Raw genomic sequence first — 13,905 nt, forward strand, 5'->3', positions numbered from 1 at the left:
TATGTAATGTAGGTAGTAAAGTAACTCAATGAACAATTGAGAAAATAATAAAAACAGATGTTTTCTCTATCTTTTTTGTCCTACTTTAATAGTATATGAAATGCTTTTCATAGAAAAGTTGTAAGATTAATTTTAAAAACTTTAGAATTAAATTACTTAAAATAGTTTAAATTAATAAAAATATATATATATATAACAATGTAAAAACATATTAAAATATGAGTTGCATTGTTAAAAGATGCTGTTATGAGATTGTGAAGACTAAAGACTAGCTTCAACACAAGAAACTTAACGTAAAAACAATTATAAAAATCTAAGCTCCCTTATGTCAATGAATCTATTTACAGCAAAGAATAATTTCCATTTCCACACAAATAATATAGAAAAGGACAATCATGATCTGACTTGGGAACTCCTGCATTCCAGAAGCAAGAACCAGCCAAACAAATAATGAAGGACAAAGCCATCATTCAAAAGCTTGAAGTGTTTGGATTTACAGTGGGATTTTCTGGAGGCCTGCTATAAACATCAACAAAATGAAGATTGAAATCTGCTGCATCTAAATCATCTACAGGTGCTGTACTAGATAATTTGTGATCATTTCCCCAGAACAAGTGTTGTTCCTGATCTTGGTCTTGATCCTCTGACCCTCTATCAGAAAATGTATCATGGTTATTGTATGCTGTTTGGTGATCGAAATCTGGTGGCTCAAGAAAGCTTGCCTGAACTTGTCCACTCTGGGGGTGACTTCTAGCCCACCAATTGCTCCTGGTAGTGAGGGGCATATCAATGCAATGTTGGTCCTGAATAAGGCTTTCCCTGAAGATGGGAGCAGTCGTGGAAGCACCGAGAGGGGATGCAGTGCGCCCATCACTGTACGCATTTGTGTAAAGTCCATACCCATGATGCTCATTTTGAGTCAAGTTTGAGGGCATCCAATCTGGGGAATGATGATCAGTCACTTCAAATGGATCTGAAGGAACATGCCTTGGAGTTGCATTATGAGGTTGGGAAGTGTAGTACCAATCAAGAATATAGGGATGGTTGTTTTGATTACTGGATTCAATTGGCAACAATGAACCCAAGTGATTGCCAGTCACAAAAGTACTATATGATGTAAACCTGTTTCTGTCTACATTGCTTCCCATGTTGGGACTGCCTCTCCACATTCTAAGAGGGGAAAATCCATGTCTGTTTAGATGCCCTGCTAACTTTTCCTCTCTGAATGTTTTCAAATTTAGCATAAACTGCTTCCCCTGAGCATTTGGTTCCCATGAGGGGTAACTACTCTGAAAGCTGCAATGACAACAGAAGTTAGACAAAACAAATAACCATATAAGTTGTCTCGAGCTTTATATGTATACACTAAAATCCACCCAGGGGGCCTAATGATCTTCCTTTGCGCTGCATATCAATATCTAAGACCTGAGAGGTTCAGAACAACCTCATTGAAAATAAATTGTATATATTTAACAGGTCAGTCTCATGAATATGAGCTCTGCCATGAACATACCTCAAAAATGATTTCTCCAACTTCCCCTGGGAACTTCTCTGGCTGCGAGGCGCATTAAATGGAGAACCATAATTACTGTTTCCATGCTCTTGAAAATTAAAGACACTGAAACTAATGATAAGACACAATAAAACATAGTTAATATGGTTTTCCTTCCATTAACAAATTAATTTAATAAGAACTAAGAATTGCTCGGAAATTATAACATTCCATGCCAACCTGCAAACGTGACCAACACCTTCAACATCCACAGTAAAATCTTCAATAAACTTCAAGATATCATCAACCCTCTGCAAAAGGAAATGAAAAGAAGCATACTTAATAAATTACACAAGATGGTGTATAAACGAAAGTTATAATGCTATTGTTCTGCAGTCAAAAGTAGGGGAAATAATTATGTCGAAGTACATCGATGACCTTTGGGACAACCAACAGAAGCAAGTATGGAGTAAGGAAAATCGAGGTCATCTCCTCAAGTAACATCCTCCCACTATACTGCACCACCAAACAAAAATATTAGCATTAGTAGTATTCAAACCTATGTTACAATGAAAACCATGAAGAACACATAGGGGTGGGTATGGTTTAGTTTAAATGTGTTAAACCAACAACTGAGAGTACCTGGAAAAAGGTGACAAACTCAATCCAGACGATTTCAGTACTTTCTTTTCCCCGCCATCTCTTGGGCATATAATGTGTATGCTCAACAACCAATGACATTGCTCCTTCAGGGTCTATGACTAGAAGCTCATCTGCGATCGCAGCCCGACTAATAGCAGTTATAGTTCCAAAAACAGCAGCATACCACAACAACTTTTTACCATATACCTGCATTGAACATTTGTTTTTTCAAAAAAAAAAAATACTATTAATGACTATCATGGCATGTTTGTACAACTTCTCTTTGGGAAAAGTATGAAGAAGCGATTACATGACCCTCCAGCAGAGATTCCTCTAGAAAAGCAAAGATTATCAGAACCGCAGCAAAGCCACCCGATACAAATGCGATGAATTTTGCAATGATAGATATGATAGGTGAAGGAAATTGCTTGAGATAGTTAGAAGCATGTAATACACTGCTATTGAGCCGATGCTTGAAGAGATGGTCCACCTGTAACACAAGGTTTTGGTAAGCTTGAAATATGCTAAAAACAAAAATTACGCACTAGTTTCAAATATTAATAGTCGATACATAATACAACTTTCAAACAAATAATGCTTTTATCATGAAAATAAAAGAGAACACATACAACAGAATTTCCAAACTGTCATATACAACATATATAATTAGTTACTCAATGATACATGGATTTCTTCAGATATTTTCTATTAGACAAGTAAAATTATTCTGTTAAAGAAAATGAAATTTCATTTCATTCTTTAATGTTTATTGAAAGTGACCAGATTCAGAATATATGCAAGGACAAGTGGGCAGTTAACTATGAGAGATATCTTTTATAACTTTCCAACAATGTTTATTATGTTGGCTTTAGTGGCAATCCTGTCTTGCCAAGACAAGATGCTGGCAAAAAGCTAAAACAAATATATACATTAATAATGGACCATATTTTTTAATATTTCTAGTATAATGATTGTTTTCAGATACTAACATTAAACCCATGCAAGCGAATGACTTGGAAAAAAAAGACCAAGAAAATAATAATGATACCTCGTTGAATTCCCTAAAGACCCAGCGTGACAAGTTTGACCATCTTCGAAATGATGCTGTGCTTGGGTGATTATAAAATTGCTCCGCATGTCTCAAAAAGACATATACCAGCATGAATATGACAAGAAATGGAGAAAGTAAAAGCATCGCAATCCCAACTACCATAAGCCTTTTCTTTAATGTCCTTGGATTTGACACAAAATCCCTTCTGACACAGAATTTTCTGCAGAGAGAGCATGTTTGAAGGATAAAACTATCAGTGTTACCAAAATAGTATAATTAACATTATTTAGGCTTAAACATGTTTTTTGGTTCATGAAATTATGATTTTTTTTAAAATTAGTTCCTATTTAAAATTAAATTTGTTTTTAGTCTATAAAAATTATAATAAAAAAAACATGTTCTTTTTTGTTGATGGTGAGGGACTCGCATACTGTTTTTGTTAAATATAGGGAGTAGGAACTAAAAACAAACAAAATATAAATAATGACTAAAACTGAAAGACATCACATTTTTAAAGACCAAAAACAAACTGCACTTAAGCCTTAATATTATCATAGAAATTACTACACGAAATCATCATATCAATCTACATCGTTCACATGAAACCCCTCAAGTTATTGTCATTATACCATTTTTAATTTTTCAAAACAAATCCTCCATAAAATTGCATTTTACAGCTTTCCAATAAGAAACAATTAAGATTTTCAAAATTTTAAGGCAAACACTGCCCAATAAAGTTCAGTTTTTCAAGCTTAACATCCAGATTAAAGTGAAATATGACTCTTAGAATGTGTCTGGGACAGCTATGAAAATTATATTCTTTCATTAATCAATTATAATTATAATGGGAAATAATCATAGGCTTAAAATTTTCAGATGTATAAAAATAGCTTTTATATAGAGACAAAAAAAAACTTTTCTAAAATTTCAGTTTTTGTCCCAAATACAGTTTATTTTGCAAACAACCTTTTTACTCAAAAACAGTTGAAATATCAAAATCTAGTCTGTCCCAAACATGGTCTTAATAGTTTCAACTTCCAAGCATAAACCAGATCGTTATTAAATATTATATATCAAAAGTAACTTTCAGAGTCACAATTTTGCACCTAAATGGCACCCCTCGAACCAACACATCGTTTCTGAAACCAATCTAACTAGAGAATTTAGTAACTACACCTGAGATGATGAAAGGCCATATATTTACAAGTCACATGATCCAATGATACTGAATAAAATTGATCATACAATTTCAAGTTACATCTCAAGTGTAACTTTTAGAGTCAAAATTCTGCACCTAAATTGCATCCTTCAGACCAACACATCATTTCTAAAATTGGTCTAAAAGAGAAAATTCAATAACAACACCTGAGATGATGAAAGGTCATATATGTAAAAGTCACATGATCAAGTGATACTGAATACTACAATAATCATACATGAAATGGCATTTGTACAATAATTACATACCGATCAAACATGCTTTGCAGGATGCACCAGTTTAAAGTCCACTCAAGGGTCTTGGGCAGTATAAGGCGATATTGTGTTCCATTAGTACCAGATTTTACTGTTGGTCCAGCACCTGGGACCCACTGTGAAATGGGGAAAGCAAGCACACCTTTGTTGAGCATTCCAATCAAGTAGTTCTCCTTCCGCATCAACCTCATCACCATGTCATGAGCAGAAAGATCCTTAACCACGCAGAGTTGTTGTGAGCTTTGCAAAACGACAACCTTTTCAAGAATAGTAGCCCAGGGCACGGTTTGAATTTCATTATCAGTAACACAGAGACTGCAAAAAGATCATGGTAAATTTTTGGGGTAAAAAACTTGAGTCATGCAAAATTTATCAATCCTTTAAAAATACATTTCAATTGTTTATCATTCAATACTTACCTATTGTAGTAAAACTTTCGGATTTCCAAAGTATCATTTAGTTGAACAAAGAATCTCAAGAAGCAAAATATCCAATATATAGAAAATATTCCCAAGTATCCGACAATAATAGCTCTGCTGAGTGTTAATGGAGTTAAAGGGTGTTGATAAAGAGCTTCATTAGCAAGATCACAAGGCTGCCTTCCAGATTCAACTGCATCCGTCCCACACTTTATATTACGGAGCCCATTCCAGTCGACATACAGTAAGAAAAATCCTGAAAAACATATGGTGAACCCGAGACTCAAAAGTTCACCAATCCACTTTATGATGATGCACCAGAGCCCTTTCTCGCAGTAGTAACTGTAAAGTCTTTCAAAGAAGAGATCCAAATCAGCAATGGGTTCCACTTTTAGGCTCTCACCATTAAGTAGCCCTGAAGGGCTCTCACTACCTGGACTTGGGATCCTTCTATAATCTGACAATTCAATCTCTAGTGGAACATCTTGAAGTAATCCCGTTGTTAAAGATGATTCACCTTGACTTTTCCAGTTGAATACATTAAAAGCACTAGCATCTCTTGCCCAGTTAAACATTCTTTACAGACACTGAAAGTTGGCAAAAACAGCCAGTCCATGCCCCAAAGGCCTAAATGCTTATTACAAGGTTCTACAAACACGACAGAATCAATATTAGTATCTTCCAGTGGCAGCACAGAAACAGATACTAAGAGATAGGATTTCATACTTTTAGCCTAATGAACTACAAATTGAACAAGGAGCACGGAAGTTAAAGCTTTGTGCTGCTACTAACGTAGTTGTTCCTATTTAAAAACCCAACTCGAGGTAACAAAAGTTAAAAATTGAAAATCACCAACAGAAATATGATCAGCTCAACAAGGTCTTATAAAAGTGGTTTTATGTCAGCCCCATGAAAAATATTGCAAATGCCTAGCTATCTGCCAAAGAATGCAAACCAAAATCATACCCAACCACTACTATCTCAGCCCATTACCGGCATCTCATAAAGACATGGTGAGTGAAGAACCAGTCCTCCCCAACAATCAAATTGTATAGAGACATCATGCCAACATATCTATAATGAGACATACTAGACCCCACATCAGAGGAACATAATTGCACGACATGCAAATGACGTCCGAATATACAGCCTAAACCAATAGAATCATATCCACCCCAAACTTCAAAAGGCAGATAAATGTTACAAATCCCAATTTTACTAGGCAAGTGTAAACACAAGAAGATTTTCCCCCCTTTTACTTGGAGGGGACAGGTGAAAAACAATGAGATTTTTTGTTTGCACATAAGAAAAAACAAAAAAACAAAATTCCAGAATTGTGGCATAGAATATCCCAATTGAGGTGAAAAATCCAATGAAACATCAAAGTACAACTACATTACCAAACAATGCATTGCACGAAACGAGAACGATCACAAAGTCACACTAGTGAGCAGAACTAGATAAGTAACAAAAAAAGAAAAACGAAACTTTTGGCAACACAATCAAATACGGTGAAACAAAACTAGTAAAACAGTTTAATTACATATAAAAACAAAACCCCAAATGAAACCATAAGCTCATCATCAAAAACCACAAAAAAAAAAAAAACGAAAATTTAAGCATTTAAAAATGGGATTTTGCGCATAATAGAAAAAAAGACAGTTACCTAGGACTAAGCAGTGAACATGGAAGCAGGGTACCCAGAAGGAGAGTTATAGAAAAAGGCAGGGAAAGTTGAGGAATTTGAAAGGACGAGACAAGTTGTGTTAAGTGATTGAATAAGCGATGAAGACAAAGAAGGAAAAGGAAGAGAAGAAGAGAGGGGTTTTGTTGTGTTTTGGTTGCGTGGAGGAAGAGGAAATTACAGTGACATTAATTTCATATTATGGAATTCTTCACTATTTTTCTCTGCTTCCACTTTTCCCTTTCTCCATCTTTCTAAATTTGTTCTCTACCAAATTCAATGCCCTCAGCCGCTATATCTATATGCAACGTGAGAATGGGTAATTCCGAAAAATATTAGGGTATTATTTATTTATTAGCTTTGTTGGTAGTATCTCCCATGAATATTTGATACGATGATAATATATAAAAATTAAAAAAAAAATTAATTTGTTACCATAACAGATCACTTTAAATAACAAATTTAATTCTTGTATATCTATTTTTCAGACTAGGCTGGGTAACTTGGGTCAATAGGAGAACATGGATTTATAAGCAATCCTAATTTAAATTTAAAAAGTTAACGATAAATATTTACTTTATATGTAATAATTTATAATATTTATGGATATATATATATATAGTACTATAATTAAAATTTTAATAAATAAATATTTTTAAAATGAAAGTAATAATTTAAATTTGTAAGAAACAAATTCTGTTATAATATAATATTATTTTAATTATTGATAATTTTTGAAAAAAATATTGAAATTTAAAATAAGACTAAAAATATATAAGATATTTGTTATAAATTTTAATTATAATGTAATATATATATAATAAAAATATATTTTTATCAAGTACAGCTATATAAAATAAACATGTGTGATGTATGTTGAATGATCTAAAATACTAATAAATAAATATTTTAAAATATATAAATTATATTTAAATTTATAATAAATAATTAATTCTCATGTATTAAAGAACAAATCACTTCCTCATCCAAAAGTAGAGAATTTATATAATTTTTTAAATTTTTTATTTAATTTAATTTATATTTATCATGATTATTTATGAATTAAATCTTATTATTTTAAAATATATTATCAATAAATCAAATCGTTATTTTTTGTGATAGTGTTTTTAGAAACTTTCTTTCAATAATAAGTTTTATAAAAAAAATTAACTTCTTATTTGATTTAATTTTTTCATTTATTTTAATTATTTATAAATTAAATATTAATATTTTAAAATAAAGTATTAATAAAAAAATTGTGTTATAATATAAATTTTATTATAAATCTAAAATATAATTTATATGTTTAAAAATATGTATTATACAAATTGTAAATATAGTTTGTATATTCAACATAATATTTATTTATATATTTGATTATTATAAATTTAATTATATATAATAAATATAATTATATATTACACAAGTTAAAAATACTAGTTTATATTGAACTAAAAAATTATTTTTAGAAATTGATATTCATAAAAATATTAAATTTTATTTTTTTATTGGTCATTAAAATTTAGTTTAAAACTAAAATAAATAAATTGAAAGAGTATTTTTTTATAATTAAAAATACTATCAGATCACTCTCATTAAATATAGTTACTTTGAGTTTAATTTATATAGTAAAGATAATTAATTTCATTGATTTTTAATAAGGAAAACTCTACGGTAATATTTTTTTTAAATTTATTGTAATTACTTGTTTTATTTTTATTTTAATTTATTATTTTTAATAATTTATTTTTATAAAATTTTTTATATCTTTAAATTATTTTTATATTTTTTAAATTTTATTTTAATATAACATCTATTATAATTAAATAATTTAATATTAATATTTTGTTAATATGTTTTAATTTTTTTTAGAGTTAATTTTTTAATTTATAGTATAAATTAGTTTTTCAATTATTTTTTTATTATTTTTTTTGTTATTTTAATATTTTTATAATATTATTATTATTTTTTTAAAAATTTTTTAATTCTATCACGTATAAATAAAATTTGTTATGAAAATTAACCTTTTAATTATTTTTTTTGAATTAGTCTTTTTGATTGATTTATCTTCTACAAATTTTTTATCTAAAATTTATGTTATTTTAAATTTATTTTTAAAATTTATTTGTTCACATAATTTGAAATACCAAAACTCTTCAATTATCATGGGTACCATAGCAGTTCCCTTTTAATAAGCATTTCATTATTATTTTCCAAGTATCCATCTTTTATAATTTCTCTCCTTTATCTTTAGTTTAAAAGTTTTATTTTTAATTACTAAAACATATTTCTTCTTTTTATATGAAAAAAAAATTGAAACCAAGGGAACAAAACTATTTCAGTTCTCAAGGTTAAAACAACGTGTATATATTGCGAATTATAAATAACTCACAAATTATGATTTGACGAAATTGAAACTTACGACGACTCACTAAAAAGTTTGACAAAGTTGCAACTTGAATAACTTGATTAACACGACAATCTTATGCTAAATGCTAATTATAATTGACTTGGCTTGTTATTTCTCCACAACTTTTTTAATTATATGATAAACAATACAAACACAAAATTTCATTATTTGCATCATGAAAAAAAAAACGAAGTTTTTTATCAAAAAAAATAGTAGCAATAATAAGTAAATAAATAATCTAATGTCTATGGTAATTTTTATTTTTTATTAATATTAATTACGTTAGACACTTTTCTAATGTTTTTTTTTCATATTTTAAATATTAGCTTTTCCGATCATTTTTTTAAAAAAGACTTTATAAATATTTATATTTTTTATTAATAGATTTGGAAACCATGTCATTATCCACGGCAATGTTAAAAAAAAAATACTTTTTGGTTAATTTGAAGTTAGGGATATTAATTTTTCATGTTAGATTTGTTTTTTTTTTAAATGACATTAATGAAAAATACTGTTTTTGATAATATTTTTGACATATATTTTTCACAAAAATAAAAGGATAATTTTGATGTTGTAAATTTTTTTTACATTATCTTTATTTATTTATTTTATTTTATATTGTAAAAATTGTTTATTATCAAGTAATAATTAAAAATATTTATAATTAACTAATATATTTTAATCATTCCTTAAATTTAATATAAAAAAAAATGATTCCTCAAAATCATGAATATCAATATTTATGATTATCAATAATTATAATTCTCATGTAAGAAAAAAAAATATTGTGTACCACACAAAATAGATAAAGGTATTGTTCATTAGATAAACGAGTCAATTTCATTTTACTCATTTTGTTAATTAAAGCAAATTGACTAAAAAAATTAAATTGACTCGTTATATCCCAAATTAAAAATATTATTAATAAAATATAAGATTTTTTTATTAAATATAATAATTTTTTCTAAACTTTGATATATATATATATATATATTCGTTAATATTATTATTCTTATTTTTTATTATTATTATAATATTAATTATCTTATCTTGAAATTTAATTATATATAAATTATAATATCGTATTATCTTTTTTTTGAGGGGAATATCGTATTATCTTAACTTAAATAATTGGTTAAAGTTAAATTACATATTAAAAAAAATATTATGTTATCACAATTATCTTATTTTAGTTTGTGTAAATATTTGTTTATATTTAAAGTATAACTAAATCATCGTATTTTATAATGTATTATTCTATTTAAGTTTATCTTGAAGATTTATTGTATTTAAATGATAGATAATATGTTATATTATATTTTTAAATTATCATTATTAAAATTAAGAAGAAAAAAATTACTATGTGTCTCAAAAAATTAAAAATTAAAAATGATAACATGAAGGAGTACACATATAATTATTTCGTATCAATGGATAATTGTTTGTATTAGTTAAGGATAAAAGAGTCTATAAAATTGTAAATATCAGAACATGATATCGTTTTTGGATCTAACCCCTTTAAAGTGAGGGAATTGTGATTTATAACACTATTATCTCATAACTCTGTTATTTGATTTAGTAGTTGTTGAGAATTTTGAGACTGAGAGATCCTGAAGATACATTGATCTCTATAGGATTAGATCAGACATGAGTAGAGTCAACTCATAAAAGGTATAAAAATGAATTTTTTTTAAAAGGAAATTAATAACTTAAGTTTTTTAAGAACTCTAAAGAGAAACTATAGAGAGATTATCTCCTCCTCCTTCTCCCTTCTTACTTTTTCTTCCTCACTTTAACCTTCCTTTTTCTACCTTTTTCCTTAGTTGATCCTAGTTGGTTGTGGGTTGGAACTCGAGCTTGTGAAAGCAAAAGATTCAAGTTAAAGTCATTCTCATCTCACGGATTTGAGTCTCCGAGGGGTAAGGGAAAGCTGTGATTTCTAATTTAGATGTGCATTATGTGGTTGTAATGATTAGAATGAAATAATTACATGTGTTAAGTGATTGAATGATGAAATTGAGAGGGTTTGTGGGTTTTGTTGTTCAAAGGGTGTTCACAAAGGTTTATGCTTGATTCTTGATTGATTGTAGTTCCATGTTATTTATAATGATGGAATTGTGTTATACATGTTGTATAAATGTTGTTTATTATGTTGCATGTTGTGGGATTTGTTGATTTTCAAGAGATTAGGCAAAAACAGGTTTTACATAAGTGCAAAATCTGATATCATGTCATGCACACCTTCATGGTGTTGGGTGGGACTTCAAAAGAGAGGTCTTTGTCAAAATCACGTCGGGTGCAAGATTGGTGGCATAAGACATAAGGAGAGAGACTCGTCTCTGTCTGGATTCACGTCGAGCACTAAAGTGTGTGGCATTGGACATGAGTTAGATAAAGAACTCTTTACTTGATTGGGGTCGGGTGTTGATGTTGTCACACTAGATGTGGGAGTGTAAGGCCCTTTTCTGTCTCAATCGCGTCGAACGCAAGAGGTGTAAGAGTGGATGACATAAGAAGCTCCCTACCTCAATGGCATCAAGTGCTTAATGAGTGGTGTCGAGCATGAGCTGTATGATAAAAAGTTGGTTGTTAAAGTTGTTTTATAGTCGAATGATGAATAAGTTGTATAAGTGGTATTGTAAGATGTTATGTGTGTTGATACGTAGTATGTTGAATATGTGCAAAGTTCTAAGTTGTTTTAGTTGCTTAAGTTGATTTTTGACATTGTTCAATCAAAGTTGTGGACATTACAAAGATGTATGATGTTTACATTGTTTAAGTTAACATGTTGTGAAGTTGAAAGTTGAATGTTGTATATGTTGTATGATGTTAAAGTTGATAAGTTGAATGTTGAAAGATGATAAAGTTGTTGAGCTTAGGAGAGCTTAAAGAGTTTTGATGATCACAACATGAGAACAACAACTTGGAGCACAAAAACAAAGTCAAAGAAGAGTCAAGAAAATGCTATGAGTTGGAGCTATGTAATAGAACTTAGGATATAAATTGTTGTGAATGTGTTTCTATATTTTGTGTGCTTAGTATGCTTTGTGCATAATCAAATCTTATCTAAACCAAGTAGAGAGTATATGATGATGAGTTAAAAACATTGGAAAGTTATTTTGAGTCTTAAAATGAAGTTTTAAGAACTAACTCAAAATAATCGATTATTGTTAAATATAATCGATTATTTCAGCAAATAGGCTAAGTGGAATGCCTTGCTGTAATAATCGATTATTTGCCAAAATAATCGATTATCCCAGGAACAACTCTCTGGAATAATCGATTATCCAGCAAAATAATTGATTATATTGTTCTTGGTTGATTTCCACAAAACCTGAAGAACAAAATAATCGATTATTCTTTAAAATAATCGATTATCTGTGTCTGAAACTTTTATAAATAGTTTGAACTTTGAGAAACTTCAGACATGAGTTAGAACTGATAATCAATTTGTGAAAAACGTTTTTGTGAGTCTTTGTGACATCTTGGAGAGTTTTCTTTGTGAAATCCAAGAGTGAAAATGTTTGTGAAAAGCTTTGGTAGAAGATCATCATCATCATCATCATAATCTTGAAAGGGGAAGATAAAGATTTGTTCAAGAATTCCAGGTGAATTCGTTCCTTTTATTCTTTGTGAATCTTTGTGGAAAATCTTGAGAAGGGTTTCTCAAGTAATAAGGTTTCTTGTAGTGGGTTCTACAAGGGGTGCTTTCTTGGGGTCAAGAAAGTGGTTATCTTTAGTATAGAAGTATATGCATGTGTGTTTGCTTGTAAACCTTCTTGATTAAAGATAGTGGAACAAATCTTAATCAGGTGTTGATTAAGGACTGGATGTAGGTCACATGTGGAGTGGCTGAACCAGTATAAAAGACTTGTGCAATCTTCTTCTACCTTATCTCTTACTTTGAGTAATTGCTTAATTGAATATTAAAGAAGATAAAACTTGATTAACAAGTGTATGTGAATCTTGATGGTTTAAATCTGTAATTGAACATTATTGTTGAACCTCATTATGTTGTAATCAAGTGAGCATATTGCATTCATATTTTTGTAACAAGTCTTTATAAGAGCTTCATATTCTGTCATAGAAAAGTTTTGATTGAAATTAAGATCCAAAATACTCTGATAAATTTTTAAAGGGTCATTGAATCCAATTCACCCCCCCTCTTGGATTGTGCCATTCTTTTCTATCAAAAGTTGTTAAGTTGATAAATTATAAATATGTGAGTTAGATGCACATCTTAGCTACGATACATAGAAACTATATGAGAGTTAAATATGTTTTCAAACTTAATATCCATTGTGTATATATATGTTGTAGTACTCCAAAGGCTTGATTGAAATCCTGCAGTAGGTAAGTTGACCTCTGAATGGATAAGTTATTTTTCAGTTGTCTCCTCTAGGTTCTATGTGGTATTCGTGTGTGAGTAAGGTCGAGGCACACATGTATAAAGTGACCAACCGAGTAAAGTATTGGATTGAAGACTTAGTCTCTAACTTAGTATTAGAGGATTTTGGTATTTTGAGTGTAGTCAATGAGCTAATCTCATAGGTGGCTTAATGTTGCAGACTAATGTTGTGGTAGACTCATACCTAAATTATTTTACCCTAACATAGTATCATACTTCCTTATTTAAGTGGTAGAAATTGAAAATTCAATATAGCTTATGCTAGCCGTTGTTTATGACCTTAATGTCAGTCGTTATTTTTGGTATTATATCATCCATTGTGATTT

At 29.5% G+C, this 13,905-nt stretch overlaps 1 protein-coding gene across 1 annotated transcript; it reads right to left on the minus strand.

Annotated features, from left to right (window-relative positions):
* Positions 1-288: 288 nt before the first annotated feature.
* On the minus strand, positions 289-7,041 carry LOC109812079 (autophagy-related protein 9). Its single transcript, XM_020375947.3, has 10 exons — positions 6,744-7,041; positions 5,078-5,725; positions 4,653-4,973; positions 3,183-3,405; positions 2,445-2,624; positions 2,135-2,341; positions 1,931-2,008; positions 1,733-1,803; positions 1,514-1,624; positions 289-1,296 (listed from the first exon to the last, which is right to left on the minus strand). The coding sequence occupies exons 2-10, from the start codon at positions 5,650-5,652 to the stop codon at positions 471-473; spliced, it is 2,592 nt and encodes an 863-aa protein (XP_020231536.1). The 5' UTR covers positions 5,653-5,725; positions 6,744-7,041; the 3' UTR covers positions 289-470.
* Between the last annotated feature and the right edge of the window lie 6,864 nt (positions 7,042-13,905).

This window comes from Cajanus cajan, chromosome 7 (genome assembly GCF_000230855.2).
Source record: "Cajanus cajan strain Asha chromosome 7, NIPB_CcT2T_4, whole genome shotgun sequence".
Taxonomy (NCBI): domain Eukaryota; kingdom Viridiplantae; phylum Streptophyta; class Magnoliopsida; order Fabales; family Fabaceae; genus Cajanus; species Cajanus cajan.

What these genes read in the sequence shown, in the direction of transcription:
- LOC109812079 (XM_020375947.3), bottom strand. Translation starts at nt 5,652, where the DNA reads ATGTTTAACTGGGCAAGAGATGCTAGTGCTTTTAATGTATTCAACTGG. An exon ending in CTGCAAAGCATGTTTGATCG is followed by an intron (nt 3,406 to 4,652) that starts GTATGTAATTAT and finishes CTCTCTCTGCAG; the next exon opens with AAAATTCTGTGTCAGAAGGG. An exon ending in GGTGTTGGTCACGTTTGCAG is followed by an intron (nt 1,625 to 1,732) that starts GTTGGCATGGAA and finishes TCTTATCATTAG; the next exon opens with TTTCAGTGTCTTTAATTTTC.